This window comes from Cydia fagiglandana, chromosome 21 (assembly GCF_963556715.1).
Source record: "Cydia fagiglandana chromosome 21, ilCydFagi1.1, whole genome shotgun sequence".
Classification (NCBI taxonomy): domain Eukaryota; kingdom Metazoa; phylum Arthropoda; class Insecta; order Lepidoptera; family Tortricidae; genus Cydia; species Cydia fagiglandana.
Genome location: NC_085952.1, coordinates 6,744,351 through 6,760,787, shown reverse-complemented (window position 1 = coordinate 6,760,787; position 16,437 = coordinate 6,744,351). Strand labels below are relative to the sequence as shown.

The 16,437-nt window shown below is 37.1% G+C and overlaps 1 protein-coding gene across 1 annotated transcript in view; it reads right to left on the bottom strand.

Moving 5' to 3' along the window:
- The window catches only part of LOC134675266 (phosphoacetylglucosamine mutase), a 48,949-nt gene extending 33,650 nt beyond the window's left edge, over positions 1–15,299 (bottom strand). The window contains exons 1-2 of the mRNA XM_063533486.1: positions 15,057–15,299; positions 7,386–7,456 (exon numbers count right to left, since the gene is read on the bottom strand). Coding sequence (XP_063389556.1) covers positions 7,386–7,456; positions 15,057–15,160 — 175 coding nt within the window. The 5' untranslated portion in view covers positions 15,161–15,299. The remainder of the gene's footprint in view (positions 1–7,385; positions 7,457–15,056) is intronic.
- Between the last annotated feature and the right edge of the window lie 1,138 nt (positions 15,300–16,437).

Sequence of the window (16,437 nt, the reverse complement as noted above, 5' to 3'; positions counted from 1 at the left end):
TTACAACCTTGTTCGCTTCATATACTTATAAGGTAAAAACATTTTAGGGCGGGTCATAAAGGGCAAGTAAAATAATAATTGTCAATAGTAAAATATGTCCTTTACGACCATATTGACCATACGAGATACGATATGAAAAATCATCAAGACAAATGAAGGGCTTAAAGGACGACAAAAGACATGTAAGTCATTTACAATCATATTTATATTTAGCGGTAACCTTAACGATAATATCTATGAATTTATAATTTATAATTGGTCATTTACGCCCCTTGAGATAAGCTGTTTTTGCAAGCTCATAGTGCAAAAATTGGGTCGTAAAGGCAACTTTTTAAGAGATATAAAAATTTTCACTATACAGAACGAAAGCGCTTGGAATTCTGAACAAAACTGTATATAACGACTACCGTAGGCTCAAAGGGCGTAAGGGACAAAATTGCAAAAATGCTGTTATACTCAGTATTTTTTTCTACTTAGTATATTTAACGTATCGATAACTTGAAAAAAATGTCCGTTAAGCCCTATGAAAAATCAATGCTTGAACACAGTTTTCCAACGCATTTGGCCGTATCTGCCAATTCAAAAAAATGTTGTGAGACATTTTGGCGTAACTCCCAACTTTGTGTACGATACGTCCCTTTGCATCGGAAATTTTTGAGTGCTAAATGTACGTTACGCCCACAACTAATGTACAAAAAATGTACAACTATTGTATATTTATGCGAGAGAGAGATTAAATGTAAGAGATACGCCCGCGCCCCCATACTATGTATAATTTCGGGTTTATAATTGTTGCTTTTTTAGGGTTCCGTACCCAAAGGGTAAAACGGGACCCTATTACTAAGACTTCGCCGTCCGTCCGTCCGTGTGTCACCAGGCTGTATCTCACGAACCGTGATAGCTAGACAGATGATGTATTTCTGTTGCCGCTATAACAACAAATACTAAAAACAGAATAAAATAAAGATTTAAATGGGGCTCCCATACAACAAACGTGATTTTTGACCAAAGTTAAACAACGTCGGGAGTGGTCAGTACTTGGATGGGTGACCGTTTTTTTTTGTTTTTTTTTGCATTATGGTACGGAACCCTTCGTGCGCGAGTCCGACTCGCACTTGCCCGGTTTTTGTGTTTAAGTGGGATGACCTAGTTATACCTACTTTCCTTGTAAATTTTTTTGTTAAGTAGGTACTTGCATTACCTGCTCACGTGCTCATTGCTTTATTTATAGGATTACAAAATTTTGACAATTTAAACTGAACTAGTGGGTACTTTTTAGAGATGCACCGGATATCCGGTTACTATCCGGTATTGGCCTATCCGGCTATTATTTTACTATCCGGCCCGATACCGGATAGTAACATTGCTTGATTTCGGAGTAATAAAATTGGATTTAAGAAACAGACACGGTCATAATCGTACTTATTTATTATTTTAAAACAATTTAATCATTCCACTGACTTGTACGCGCACTCATTTCGAACCTAGAAATGAGTGTGCGCGAACGTTTACTAGGAAACAGGTCAAACCTGCAGAATGCGCACCTGAAAAACCGAAACGTAGGTATAGTTCCTCTGACGGGATATTCGGCGGCCGGATACCGGATATTCGGCTGATGGTCAGGCCGAATATTCGGTATCCGGTATCCGGCCAAACAACTATCCCTTGCATCTCTAGTACTTTTTCATCAGTTTTATAAAAATAATAAAACATGACTATATTCAAATGATAATTACGGCGTTTGATTAAGGTTAGACTGATAACTATTAGTTTTGTTTGTGACTGGGTCATTGGTAATATTAATTAAAACGTAATATTAATATTTTTTTGTTTAAACCCTGATTTACAGGATTAACCTTATGAAAGTTACTGTCTAGGTATAACGTTTGCATTTAAATTAGCGATGTACCGACTATTGATTTGGCCGACTAGCCACTAATCGGCGCTCGGATGGCCGATTAGTCGGCCGACTAGTCGGCTAGTCGGCCAGATCATTAATTTCGCCTAAGTTCGGTTAAGATGCACTTAAAAAAACAATCTTTTTCACCTTTTGTCGCACTATTCGTCGTAAATATTAGGTAATTAGGGAAAAATAAAAAGAATCTAAGGCTATATTTTACACCACAACCGGACAATCAGACTAGAAAGTGATCTCACGGTCAATAATTCGTAAAAGACCTTTCGTACGGACCCTAAATAGGAATTTGGGTAAAATATGTGAAAAGCTATGGTAAATAGTAAATATTTGCTGTTTATTTCTTTTTGCCCTGTTTTTCTGTCACTTATAAAGTGCCGACTAATCGGCCATTTTTGCCGACTAGTCGCCGACTAATCGCTGACTACAAATGAGGCCGGATAGTCGGCTTTACCGACTAGTCGGTACATCCCTAATTTAAATCCATAGAAGTACGTAAGCCTGGCCGCATGCCTTTTTCTCTAATATAATGTCATAAATATGCGATCATATTCAATAAGTTTTACTGAATAGACATACGAAATTTCAAAACTACTACTGTACCTAACAGCACTTTAGTATGTAAAAGTAAAATTTATAATCCAATTAACATTACAAACAGAAATAACGCATAATACTTTCTATAGTAAAATTAATTTGTTACAAATTGTTGTTTATCAATATACAGGGTGATTCAGGAGACGTGAGCAGGACTAAGACTGCGCATTTTGTAAATTATAAGCAACTGTTTCGTATCAATATTAGTGAGATTAACGTTAATTTTCTACTCGTGTTGAAAAAATAATAATAAATTTATTTACGACATGCATGGTCACCCTAAAATTAGAATACTAAACTACCGATATTATGTGTCAAATTGAATGTCATCACTGTCATCACGGTCTGGTTACTTTTGAAAACTCGTATCTCACTCAAGTTTGACAGTTTATTTTCTTCGTAATCAAAATGCTGTCATTACGGTTAAAGAGGTTTTATGTTTATTAATTAGGTCTTGTAGGGTAACCATGATTGTAGACAGTTAAATTTGCTCTCACCAAAAAGTAAAAAATAGGAAAAAGTGTCGTTGTTTCACCTAAATACGACGGTGATCGATCAATTATCAGTTACTGAGTGTGCAGGATTAGTCCTGCTCACGTCTCATGAATCACCCTGTATATAGGGTGTCCAGTAATTAATGGACAACCTTCTAACCATCGACAGGGCACCTCAGGCTGGTCCAGAAAATGCACTTATAGGTCTAGTAAAAGTTTCGTGGTTTTCGAGATAATCGCGCTTTTATGTCTTTTTACTAGTTAGCACCATACTTCACTTTAATCACCATCTAGGCCATATCTTTGTTTGTAGAAATGTAAATAGCATGTGTGATACCATTTTAGAATCAGTATTAGATAAACTATTTTTAAGAAAGTGGGCCACTCTGTTCTCCATACGTTTTTTTGTTCACCACAAGCGAACAGACTTCTTAAAAATATTAGAGTACAATGTATTTTTTTGGATTAAGGTCTTCTAAAAATACACCTTGGCTATGGAAAAAACTGGAGATATGGCCTAGATGGTGATTAAAGTGAAGTATGGTGCTAACTAGTAAAAAGACATAAAAGCGCGATTATCTCGAAAACCACGAAACTTTTACTAAACCTATAAGTGCATTTTGGACCAGCCTAAGGTGCCCTGTCGATGGTTAGAAGGTTGTCCATTAATTACTGGACACCCTGTATAAATGGTAGGACAGCAGTGATTCTGTTGAAGTAATCATCATCATCATTGTTCTTAAGAGCCTAGCTCTTGTCGGTAGAGTATTCGCCATTCCGTTCTTTTTTCTGCCACTGTTTTGAGCTCCTGATGCGTCACTACATTAATTTTCTCTTTGGCCTGGTCAATATATGCACGTCTCGGTCTTCCTCTGCCTCTCTGTTCTTCTATTCTGCCTTCAATTATAGACTTTATGTAAGTATCGTGACGTATCAGGTGCCTCAACATGTTTCCCCTTCGGTTTTCAATTGTTTTTAGCAGAGATCTCTTCTCACCTACCAAATTTAATTTAATTAATATACTTGAAGTAATATAAAAAAACATTGTTTTTGTAGTGTGTAAAAAACATTGTTTTCTTAAAAACGACCTTTTCCACGTTTAAGTATCCAAAATAACAAAAATGGGGAAAACTTGACAGTAAATACATACTTCTCTATAAATTTTCAGAAAAAAAAATGAAAATTATAGTACTTAGAAGTATAGTGTTCCCTAAATGCAAGTTGCGAATATTGCAACGAAATTGTTGGATTTACGCCAACTGGTACTAAAACAGTTTAATTTTTAGTACATTACGCCCTTTTTCTGATAAGATAAACATTAAAGAAGAGGCGTAAGGGACGCCTTTTTAAAAATAGTTGTGTTTTTTGGCGTAACGGACATGCTGTTTTTATAAATAAGCATTGTATTCAAGAATTCAGTTTAAAAGACCTCAAAAAGTTAGGAATAAGCCACATACAGGCATCAGTTAATTCAAACAAACAAAAAAGGTCTAATTTTTTTCTCAAAATAAAACTGATTTTTGGCTCTCCTGGAAAGATATCCTGGCGTTTTGTCAGTTAAGCCCTTTGAGGCTACGGTAGTGGATATAACTCATTTTCGCCAAAATGTCCTTTACGCCAATTGAACCCAAAGGTAATTATTATCCAAGAAGCTTGAACTATCAAAAGTGTTGGTAATTATTATTTAAGGTAAATGTATTCAAAACATCAGAATGAACAGGCATTAAATAACCTCAATACGTGTACATAATTAATAATATCTATTATAAAAAAATGCTAAGAACAAAAAATACATTAAAAAAATAATGTGCATAATTTACATTAAGTATGGAAAGACTGATAGAAGTATGGATAGAGTCAAATGGAGAGAGCTACACCGACAAGAGTCCAACTCTTAAATTTACGACGACGATGGAAAGACTGGTTTGTGCTATTTATAATGAAAAAAAAAATGATTATATTAAAATTTATTAGTCCATATAATTAAGGTATAAGTTAGACTTGATTAGATATTAGATATAGAAATCAAAATATTGATAACATTAATATAAATTAAGTTCAAGAAGTAATATTTTTATCAAAAAATGAAAGTTACCTCAAGTCACGGTATTAATAAGCAAATTTTACTCAAGTGGTACCTTTTCCCTGTCATTGTCACAAGTATATGATGCGTAACCGTAATGTGTATAGATATAAACAGACCTTAATTCTCGCAATAAGATGTACTTACTTACAGTTCTTTTGCTAAATGGTGACATTGTACAATATTTATAAGTTATCTTTGTAGTAGTATAACTTTGCATAAGTTGCGTTAATTTGGCACGCAGGCGAAGTAAACATGCGTTGCGTACGCAACGTGTGGTTTTTAGAGAGAGGCCCTTACCCGCCGTCACGCCAAGGTCGCGCCACGCCCGCCGCGCCCGCTCCCCGTGCATGGCCCGCGTTGCCCGTTAAGAGCCACCCGCTAGCGTCGTATGAACGCGAACATTATTTTTGTATTATTTGTTTATGCAGTGGATGAAACTGACACAACTTCATATTTCTTATTTATCCCGCCTTTTATATTAATAAGATGTGAACTCTAGTAACCTTAATATTCTTTTGTTATGGTAATAGCTTGTTAGAACAAAATTATCAAAAATCTTATGAAGCTGTGCCTCAATAAGACACAAAAACATGTAATGTACATATTGACACTAGGGATGTACCGACTAGTCGCCGACTAGTCGGGAAAGCCGACTATCCGGCCTACTTTGTAGTCGGCGATTAGTCGGCGACTAGTCGGCAAAAATGGCCGATTAGTCGGCACTTTATAAGTGACAGAAAAACAGGGCAAGAAGAAATAAACAGCAAATATTAACCATAAGCTTTTCACCTATTTTACCCAAATTCCTATTTAGGGTGCTTACGAAAACTTGCTTGAATCGCGTGGTCGCCTTTTTGTCCGAAAACGCCTTTGGATTTTTTTTATTTTTTTTATTTTTCAGCATTACTAGAGTTAGACCTCAAGACAAGTCTGCAGCGATTTTGATAGCCCACGCGATGCAAGTGTTATTTATACGTCATAATTTCATACAAGTTTGACGTTTCAAATAACACTTGCACTGAGTGGTCTATCAAAATTGCTGCAGACTTTTCTTGGTCTAATTCTATTTATATGTAGTTTGATGAATAGCGCTATTTTTAAGTGCATCTGAACCGAACTTAGACGAAACTAATGATCTGGCCGACTAGCCGACTAGTCGGCCGACTAATCGGCCATCCAAGCGCCGATTAGTCGGCTAGTCGGCTAGTCGGCCAAATCAATAGTCGGTACATCACTAATTGACACGATTAAATGCGACGTCAGCATTTTTTTTTAACTTTAATTATTTTTTGAGTAATTTTGAATAGTATGACATAGTATCCGATTGCAATGGACGTAATTGACACAAACTATGTTTTCACATTAAAAAAACTATCCTAAATGCGACACAGTTACATGTTTTCTCTCGAATATTCTTTTCTCCAAAATAATTCAAAATAAAAATAATTACCACAAATTATCAAATAACTTAAAAAGCAAATAATATCTGTGACACAAAACAAAATGTAAGATTAACATCTTAAAACAGCATTCGTAAGCGAAAAAAAAATTGACTTTAATATTACTTTAAGTTAGGGCTCAAAATATAGCCAGCGCTACAGGACTATTACTAGCGTGAACATACTCGACTAATGGCATATCTATCTTTGTGTGTGTGGCGTTTTCGACTCGATCGTAAACACGTCACTTTTGTTCGATCATCTGCCAGGAATATGATTCACTCGGTTTTCGAGTTTTAAACATGTATTTTAGAAAAGATAAGACGGATTTAACACTCGCATTCGCTTTCTATGAGATTTGGCTTAAAGAACTGGCATGCAGGGCATAAAATTCAATTAAAAAAAAAAACAAAAAAAAATGACACAATTATTCTAGGGATTGACAGGGCAAGCTAATATGCTGGCGGCATCTCCTAAATATTTCGACCGGCCAACCCCATTGTAGAACCGTGTTTAAGACTAGCAATCTTAGCAGTTTTTTCAATAAATATAAGTAATCTTCAAAACTGCCATTGTGGATGTGAGCATGAAGGCCGCAAAGCTGAAATGGGACTGGGCAGGGCACATCTGCCGAATGCACCCAGAACGCTGGGCCAAAGTATCCACGATGGATGCCACAGGATGGATCTCGGGGCAGAGGAAGACCCAAACTGAGCTGGCGGGACAACCTCGATACATGCTGTGTGGAGTGGCGGGAGTGTGCATTGGACAGAGACAAGTGGCGGGAAGGGGAGGCCTTTGCCCAGCAATGGGACACACTAATAGGCTAAAGAGAAAAGTAAATGTATTCTTACCATTTTTGACCCTTGACCGGATGACCGCGAGCAAACCCATGCGGTACACCACATGCTCTAGCAGACTGGCTCTAGAAGTAAGAAAAATACGCTTATTAATATGGGGGCGTAAATTGGGGGCGTTAAGGGGGGGGGGGATAGACAGGTTTTAATTATTTACTCAATAACTTGTCAAATCCCTCGGTTATATCACTTATATCCTCTAGCCGCCCAGGCGTCAAAACTTGCCAAGAAAAATGCAATTTTGATTTGTCAAAACAAACATGCAAATTAGAATGGAACATGTCGATTATATTACTGCCCCCCTACCCCAATAGCGGCATCTCAAAAACAAAATTTTATTTGAGATACCGCTAATTGGCAGCAGGGCAGTATACACATACACCACACCAATTACTCATTCATCCATTTTTAATGTAGGTAGGTCGAGTAGAGAGTAGAGTCGAATACAGTCGAGTTAGCAAATATATTTGGGTGAATAAACTTTTTCTTGTCACTAGTTGCCGTGGTTACGGTCTCCTGGGTCACTCTTAAAATACTAGTTATTTCGTAATTAAATGAACCAAACTTGAATTTTTTGGTAGATACGAGTATAGGCAGATATATAGGTAAGGCCATTCCAGAATGGGACATCTACTAAGCACGTTTGTAACATTGAACATGGTACAGCAGCTCTTCTAAGAAACTATGCTACTATTGTCTCCTGGCTGATGGGACAGAATAACAACAATAAATAGTTGATCGACCCATTTACCTCAACCAACGACGTTCTAAAACTAAAAATATTTTTCAACGCGTCTAAGACACTGAGAGTAAGGTCAGGTAAATATATTTTTGGAACGTTGGCTTCTAAATCCGACTGTATTGGAGGTAAATTATCGATTATTAAAAAAAAGAGTCCCGTCCCATCCCGATTTAATCAACTTACATTATGACATAAATTATTACAAAGTAATAGTATAATACTGAAAATTGTATAATGTTAGGCCCGGGTCTCCTATAAACGCCATCGGCAGCTTACAGCGTCTGCGTCACGATGCTTACTATAGAGATATACTGTTGTGGTCTGTTTTAGACGTCGACGTCAGCGTCTTTTTTGTTCAAAAACGTTGACGCTGACGCCAGACGCCGCGTACAGCATAAAATAGGAGACCAGGGCCTTAACCAGTGGAGCGCCCTACTGTCACACGTGTGATGGTAATAGTTAGTATAGAATAGAATAGAATAGAATGTTTTTATTCGTGACAAAACTTAATAGATAAAACAACAGGTAATACTACCACGGTCACGAAATGGTCCCGACTCAGCAGGTGCTAGCCTAAAGGCTAGCGCTGGTCTTCCGTCGGGGCCATGGATTATTACGTCTAAATTATAAAAGAACACATTATAACTACTATAGGAGTTCCGTACTACTGTGTGTGATACTGGGGCGCTCCACGGGTTAATAAGTATGCCAGATAACCAGCACTGTGTAAATAAACAGTCAATTTAAGTGCTAACGTTATCAACAATAAACAATGTAGTAGATAAGCTGATTATGTAGTAAGTTCACTATTTTCAACGTACTGCACTGACTGACTATTTACACAGAATAAATAATAGTATGTACTACCGTACAGAAAGGACACTTCCTACAAAACCGAAGTTTGACAGCGATTCAGGGACGAATTCTTAATTATGGCACTATCCCTTTCGGCTATTTAGGGTTGTCAAAATTTAAGTCATTATCTTATCTGTGGTCGTGCACGCAAAGGGACGTCAAATTGTGTCAACCCTAATAATTGCTCGGAGCAATGCTGAGCCGAACGGAGCCGAGTTTGCCCGAAGTCAGGAGTGTCTCCCCACTGCTATTTATACAATGAATTAACAGTTTATAGACGCCGTGATGTCTGTGAAACGAATTTCCGGCGACGTAGTTTGTTCAACGTTCATGACCGGTAGCCAAAGGGTTAACAATCGGGAACAGGAAACATGTAACAGGGACGATATACTTTTATAACATCTTTTTGTACCACATTTTAAAGCGAAATAAAGATATTTATATTTTTGTATTTGACCGAATAACCACAGCTTGCTTATTTAATGGCACAGTTGATGTCAAAGATATTTTGACACTTTTGCACCTTACTCTTTTGTAATATGGCAAAAATGTAAATATACATAAATTAGAAGCACTTTTGCCCCGTTAGGCCCACTTGCACCATTCCACTAACCCGGGGTTAACCGGTTAAACCAGGAGTTGCCATGGTTAGCCATACAATTTGACACTAGGTTAATAGTTTAACCGCTTAAGCCCGGGTTAGTGGAATGGTGCAAGTGGGCCTTAGTGTGTATAATGTCGGAAGCTAAATTTGACCCACTTCCCGATTGCGCTAAAATTTTGCATACTTAGTTATAAATCGGATGACAATGCAAAATTATAATGGCATGGAACTGATCTGATGATGGAGACAGGAGGTGGCCAGGGGAACTTTGTGATAAAACAACGCAATTTTGGGGCTTTTCGAATTGTCGAGTACTATTATTTATTCTGTGGAATTGTCTTCATGAGTATTAGTTGCATATGAAAACAAAAGTACAGTCAGTGATAAAAGCTTGTACCTCCTCTCTTCTTCCTCGCGTTATCCCGGCATTTTGCCACGGCTCATGGGAGCCTGGGGTCCGCTTGACAACTAAACCCATGATTTGACGTAGACACTAGTTTTTACGAAAGCGACTGCCATCTGACCTTCCAACCCAGAGGGGAAACTAGGTCTTACTGGGATTAGTCCGGTCTCCTCACGATGTTTTCCTTCACCGAAAAGCGACTGGCAAATCAAATGATATTTCGTACATAAGTTTCGAAAAACTCATTGGTACGTACGAGCTGGGGTTTGAACCCGCGACCTCCAGATTGCAAGTCACACGCTCTTACCGCTAGGCCACCAGCGCTTAAAAAAAAAAGCTTGTACCAAAAATGCAATTTTAGCCAAAAACTAACCTAACCGATGGTATCCAAAATTTACATTGCGGTCAAAGGTGAATAATCGGGGACAGGAAATTAAATCCACACACAAACCCAAATCTCGGTAAATGCGTCAATGTTTCCGCGGTTTTAATGCGGTTCTATGAACTGTTGTTTTGTTTATAGGCCGCCCTATTTTCCATATCGTAAAATATAGATAGCCGTTTTACTGTCCCGGCATTCTTGGCAAGCCGACTCGATCTTTACCGGGTTGCCGATATTATTTCGTACGTTTGCATTTGACCTTTGGTTACGGACTTTCGCGATCTTGACATTTCTTTGAGGAGGATGCAAATGTCAAAACATTGCATGTTTTTTTGCTAGGTATTTATTTGTTGTACAGAATTACTATGTACTACGTAGCGATGTGCCGTCCTCGAAATTTTCCCAAGAACAGAGAAATCTATCGGAAACGTTCTCGGAAATTTCTCGGAAGTGTTATCTGATAGCTTTACCCTTTCGTCGCAAAAGCGAATAAAATACGAATTAATACGATGGAAAATAGATAATTAGGCACTACATATGTAACCTTCCTTACCTCTTCCTCTATAATGGCGCCTCTACACGATGGGCCAACGCCGGCCACTCCAAGGGACGCAGCCATGCGGCAGAATGATATAGCAATATCACTTGCTCCCTCTAACGCATAAATGCGTCCCTTGGAGTGGCCGGCGTTGGCCCATCGTGTAGAGAAGCCATAAGGTGTCTGCCGTGTCTGCCAATATCAAGGGCATCTTTAAATCAATAATACAGTAAACCAGCGGTCGGCAACCTTTTAGTAGCCAAGGGCCACATAATAGTAACGAAGTTGACGCGGGCCGCACTTTGTTAATATTTATGACTATCAGACATTGTCGTTTGTCAATATTACATAAGTATACAAAATAGCCAAGGAGGCTCGCGGGCCGCCTGTTGCCGACCGCTGCAGTAAATAATTAACACTACCTCATGAAGTTACTATAAATAAAGTCCTACGACAATCAAGATTCACATCACACTTAAATTATCACTGCAATTCAAATAAACTCGTTTATAACATTCTTGTTTAGCCTAATGGCCTCACGAATGTTAATAGTCCTGACTAATGCATGTCACAGAGCCTCTCCCAGTGCAAACATAAATGTCTATACAATTTAGTACCTTATCTCTAAGACACAGAGTACAAAATGTATTGTTTGTAAACAACGACACCCTAAATTAGTAATTAGTAAACCCTACTTCGTTAAGACAAACGAGTCACTCCGCATTTTAGGTTCACAAACATCTATACCATTCGACGTTTCTAAAATATATTTACACGCCTCTAAGACAGTGACAATAAAGTCGTGTAGATATATTTTTGAAATGTTAGCATGTAAAGATGTTTGTGAACTGGACCGTACAGTCAGCAGAACCAGTGGGGAGACACTCCTGACTTCGGGAAAACTCGGCTCCGTTCGGCTAAGCATTGTTCCGAGCAATTATTAGGGTTGGCACCACTTGACGTTTGCATGCTGAATAGAAATCATTTTTAGTTTAGGGCGGCCAGTTACTAAAAGTGGCCAGTTACTGGCGAATTACCCTATTTCATTCAGTAAGCATGTTCAAAAATAAATCAAGATTGCCATTCTTTCTTAAATAATCATCTCGGGTGCTGTTTAATATTTTCGGTTTAGAAATGATTGGTTGATTTGCGCAACTGTTTGCGCACAATTGATATAATTCCACAAACAAAACGCTCCATTCTACCTGGCGCTCTAACCTGTGCCAAGAAAATGGAAGCTAAAATTATCTTTCCATGGAATTCGGGAAATGGGGGCCTATTTCACACAGACTCGGATCGGATCTGGCAGGATTTAACTAAATGGGGAACTTGCATAACTTTATTCACTTTTGTGGGTGTGAATTAAATGTGACGTTCCACGACAAAAGGTACATTATGGCGGCTGGCGCTTACGTCGCAATAATATTGGAGCGGCGTTAATATTAGCGTAAGCACCAACCGCCATCGCCATAAGGTACCTTTACCCGTGGGACGTCACAATTTTTTATTAAGTACATTATTAAAGTGAAATGAAAAATAATAATTTGGAAATCCACAATACCTACGCATAACTTGTCATACGGTATATTTCTTTACGAGGAATTTTAGTACAATTTTGGTTTTTTGAAATTTACAAGGCAAGTTTATTTTTATCAAATAACTTTTAACTTTTTTTTTCTAAACATTGAACGAATCTTTGTTATACTCTGTTTATCTGTTGGTCGCAAATAAGCATACAGTCTTTTTGATGATAAGCAGTTACTATAGCCTAAGAGTGCTAGCAAATCCAGGGATGTCACATACGCATTTCCCTATAAGTCATGTACAGTCACCTGCAATAGTATGTTACACAATGAAGGCTGCAAAAATATCTGACAAGATCGTATTTGTAGAGCCATAAGAGCGTGTCATATATTTTTGCGGCCTTCGAAGAGTAACATATTATTGTAGGTGACTGTACCTTTATATATTCTTGCAAAACGAAATATTTGTTTACAATATAAATACAAGTTCCCCATTTCCGGTAAATTAAAGATAATGTGTACTTGAAATTATCATGATAAAATATAGATCTAGATATGTTTAGAATGATATTATCTGTGTTGATTATGACAGGAATATAAAATAGATTGTAATTACATTGTGAAACAGAGCATGTTTCATTATTAGTCAGATCTTGTTAGACTATTAACATGAAGCTTGTCAATCTTATACCTTAAGATATTGAATTATGGATTAAAATTGCTCAACTCTACAATGTTGTGAGTCATAATAGTTTTTGCTCGACTATTAAGAACTGTTGTTTAAAAAACATGGTTCATTAACACCGTCTTATTCAATTATGAAAAAAAGCTACAGAGTTAATGTCATTTTTAAGAATAGTTACTTAGTCAGTAGCAGAAGTTGCTAAGCAGGCAAGGTATTCAAAATGAACTGAACATGATTATATCATAACGTGACCATTGCAGATAATGTGCATATTTTTCCAGCTGACATTTTACATTGCGAAATAATTATTTTGGATATACATTTTTTACTCTAATTTTTTCCAGCCAAAATATGCATGATAGGTAGTTATACAGGCTTAATTTATTTTAGATATTATTGTACCAGCTTCTGCTTGTAACTTTATTTGAGTAGAAGATTTAAGCGTCTATATTTCCGTGCTCTTATAACCCGGCAACCTTCAAATCAAGAGTGAACAGGCACCTTCTGGGCGAGCTCGCTCCATCGTAGGCCACGTCTACGCCTCGGCTAGTCTGTGGCCATGAGTAAGCCCATTCATAATAATAAAAAAAAAAGACTGGGGTAACAAACTCCTCTTTTAAAGGGGATGAGCCCAGAAATTTAAAGTGTACAATTTAAAGATTTTACATTTATAACATAATTCTTATTACTCTCTTTACATTAAGTTACAGTGAATAATAAATTGTAACATACCAGTGTCTAATGAATTTATCGAAACAATGCTTCATCAACTCACGGAGCATCACGCACGCGCGCACGGAGCTATCAAGGGATTCTATTGTCTATTATTACAGTTAATCTAACCATGACCGGCAAACAAAATTAAACCCAAACAACTTCACATAAGGCACAGTTCAGCTTGGTAAAACAATTGGCAAAACTGATGCCATTTCTTTACAATGTGTTCCCTGTTCTATTTTTAAAAACAGATGTTTTATTTTTCTTCAGAGTTGACTGAACCAGCCAGTTACTTGATGATAATAAATATGTTGGTCAATAAAATATTGAAAGAGTGTGTATATTAAATAAAACAAATATGAAGTGCTTGGCTTCAAGCCAAAGATATTTAAAAATCATAAAGATGAAAGAATATTCTCTAGTTGTTTAGGTGAATAAATATGTAGGTGTACATTATCATCAGAGCTCGGATAGGGTGAGCTATTTGCCTTATAATTTGACATGTCTTATGTCATATATAAGGCAAATAGCTCACCCTATCCGAGCTCTGATTATCATATTGACCTTTTCATGCAAAATGTCAATGGCCTGGTTTGCTAACAAAGAATAACAGAAGACTTCTTTTTACTACCTATTGAAGCCATGATTTTCATCCATATATGTTTTTTAGTTCAATTTAAAATTTATTGCAGTAATTGTTCATATTAACATAATAACAATATAATGTAAATAAGAAGGGTTAAATAATTATTATATTTTTAATGCCATAACCCATATTTACCTATGGCCTAAACTTGCCTACACAGTTTTCTCAATGCTAAAGTTAATTGCAACGTTATTTTAATTGCGACAAGGCCGCATTCATTTATCTATTCACCTGGACTAAATCAATGATGCTACGATTACGACACATAGTAAAAATTCGTAGACCATGAATGAATGACTAATCCCCGGTTATCACTCTATCGCGGAGTCATTGGCCATAATTACGCCGACTCCTTCCCGTTATTGGTACCCAAATACGATTTGAAATCATGAGTCACAGCCCAGCACCATTATAAAAGGAAATACGCGAATCGACACAGTTGACGTGACATTTTATGCGTTGTCTGAGAGAAAGGTGCGCTAAATACTTCGTTTATTACAATATTATGTTGTAATAACCGCTCCTACTTATTAGAATGGAAAAACCTTGCATGAATAATGTAATAAGACTCACTTTGTGCGGAATCCGGCCGTGCCATACTCGATAAAGACATCGGTAGTTTTCGGATGCATTTCCCTTGCGAACGCGTAGACCACTCGTAAGCTACTCGGCGGCATCGTGATAGCAGATTTTTATTTATAAGGCCGCGTATCGAACACTTACAATCACTTTTAATCAACAAACTAGATTTCTTTCTACATTCCCGCTGCAAAACGTCAAGCAAAAGCAAGCAAGTAGACGTCATTGACATACCATTTTCAACGTCAAAACACTCCCTAATAACCCTGTCGAATTAAAAAGTCCACTAGTACTCCAATAATGGCGCTAGTAGCTTATGCCTTCTTCTCCTGTTAGTTTATTTATTGATTGTACACCTATATTTAGCGGTATTAACCCAACTGTCAAATCACATATCGCTGGTAGTCATCAAGCTTGCTACGTAGTACCGCTACTCGACCACAGATGTCGCTTTTAGAAGTAAATATTTATTTGTTCACAAAATGCTCCATAGATGTCATTTTTATCAAAATATTATATTTTGATAAAAATTTTATTAAACATAGGCATAACATGGGACATGAGTAAGCCTACTTAAACAAAGTTTGTTATATTTATCGTGGGGTGTATTATATTATATGTCTATGTGTTATGTGTTATGTGGTGTGTGTTGTCTAGTGAGTATTATATTCTTTGGTATAAAGCAACTAGGTAGGTACCTACAGTCGAAGTCAAAGATACACTTTTCACTTACTCCCTTGTTATACGGCGAAAAATGTAAACATAATCTTTAACGTCGACTGTATGACTGTACCTCCTTAATGCTAAACTAGAAAACTAAGGCGTTAATGCTAAATGCTGACGGAAAAATCAAGAACTAAAGAGAACTTACCACTGTTTCAGGATAGTCAGTAAAATATTATCTTAAAAATAAATACGAACTACCTAAAACTAGGATAACATAGGACTGATGGTATGTACTAGGTATGTCAGTTACCTACTGGTAAGTACCGTACGTATGTCAAGTCTGTCATGACATGATTGCCCACATCGCCGATCTGAACAAGATTGAATTACTACGCAAATGACGCAGGTGCCCGCTGTTTATATTACAAACAAGTAAATTATACCATACTTACTATGATTACCCATTAACATAGGTCACAACCACATTATGCTTTATGTAAATACTGGACGCGATTCTACGGCGGCCGCTAAACCTCCTAATTTTATTTAGGCGTCGCTAAACCACTTTGCTATTCTATGAGCAGCTGTCATAATCAAATGACAACACCAATTTGAATCTGACGTTTCTTAATTTAGGCGGTCTATTCAATTTAGGTTTAGCTGCTTAAATTCTATTCAGTACATGTCTTTTTTAAACAAAAACATAGAA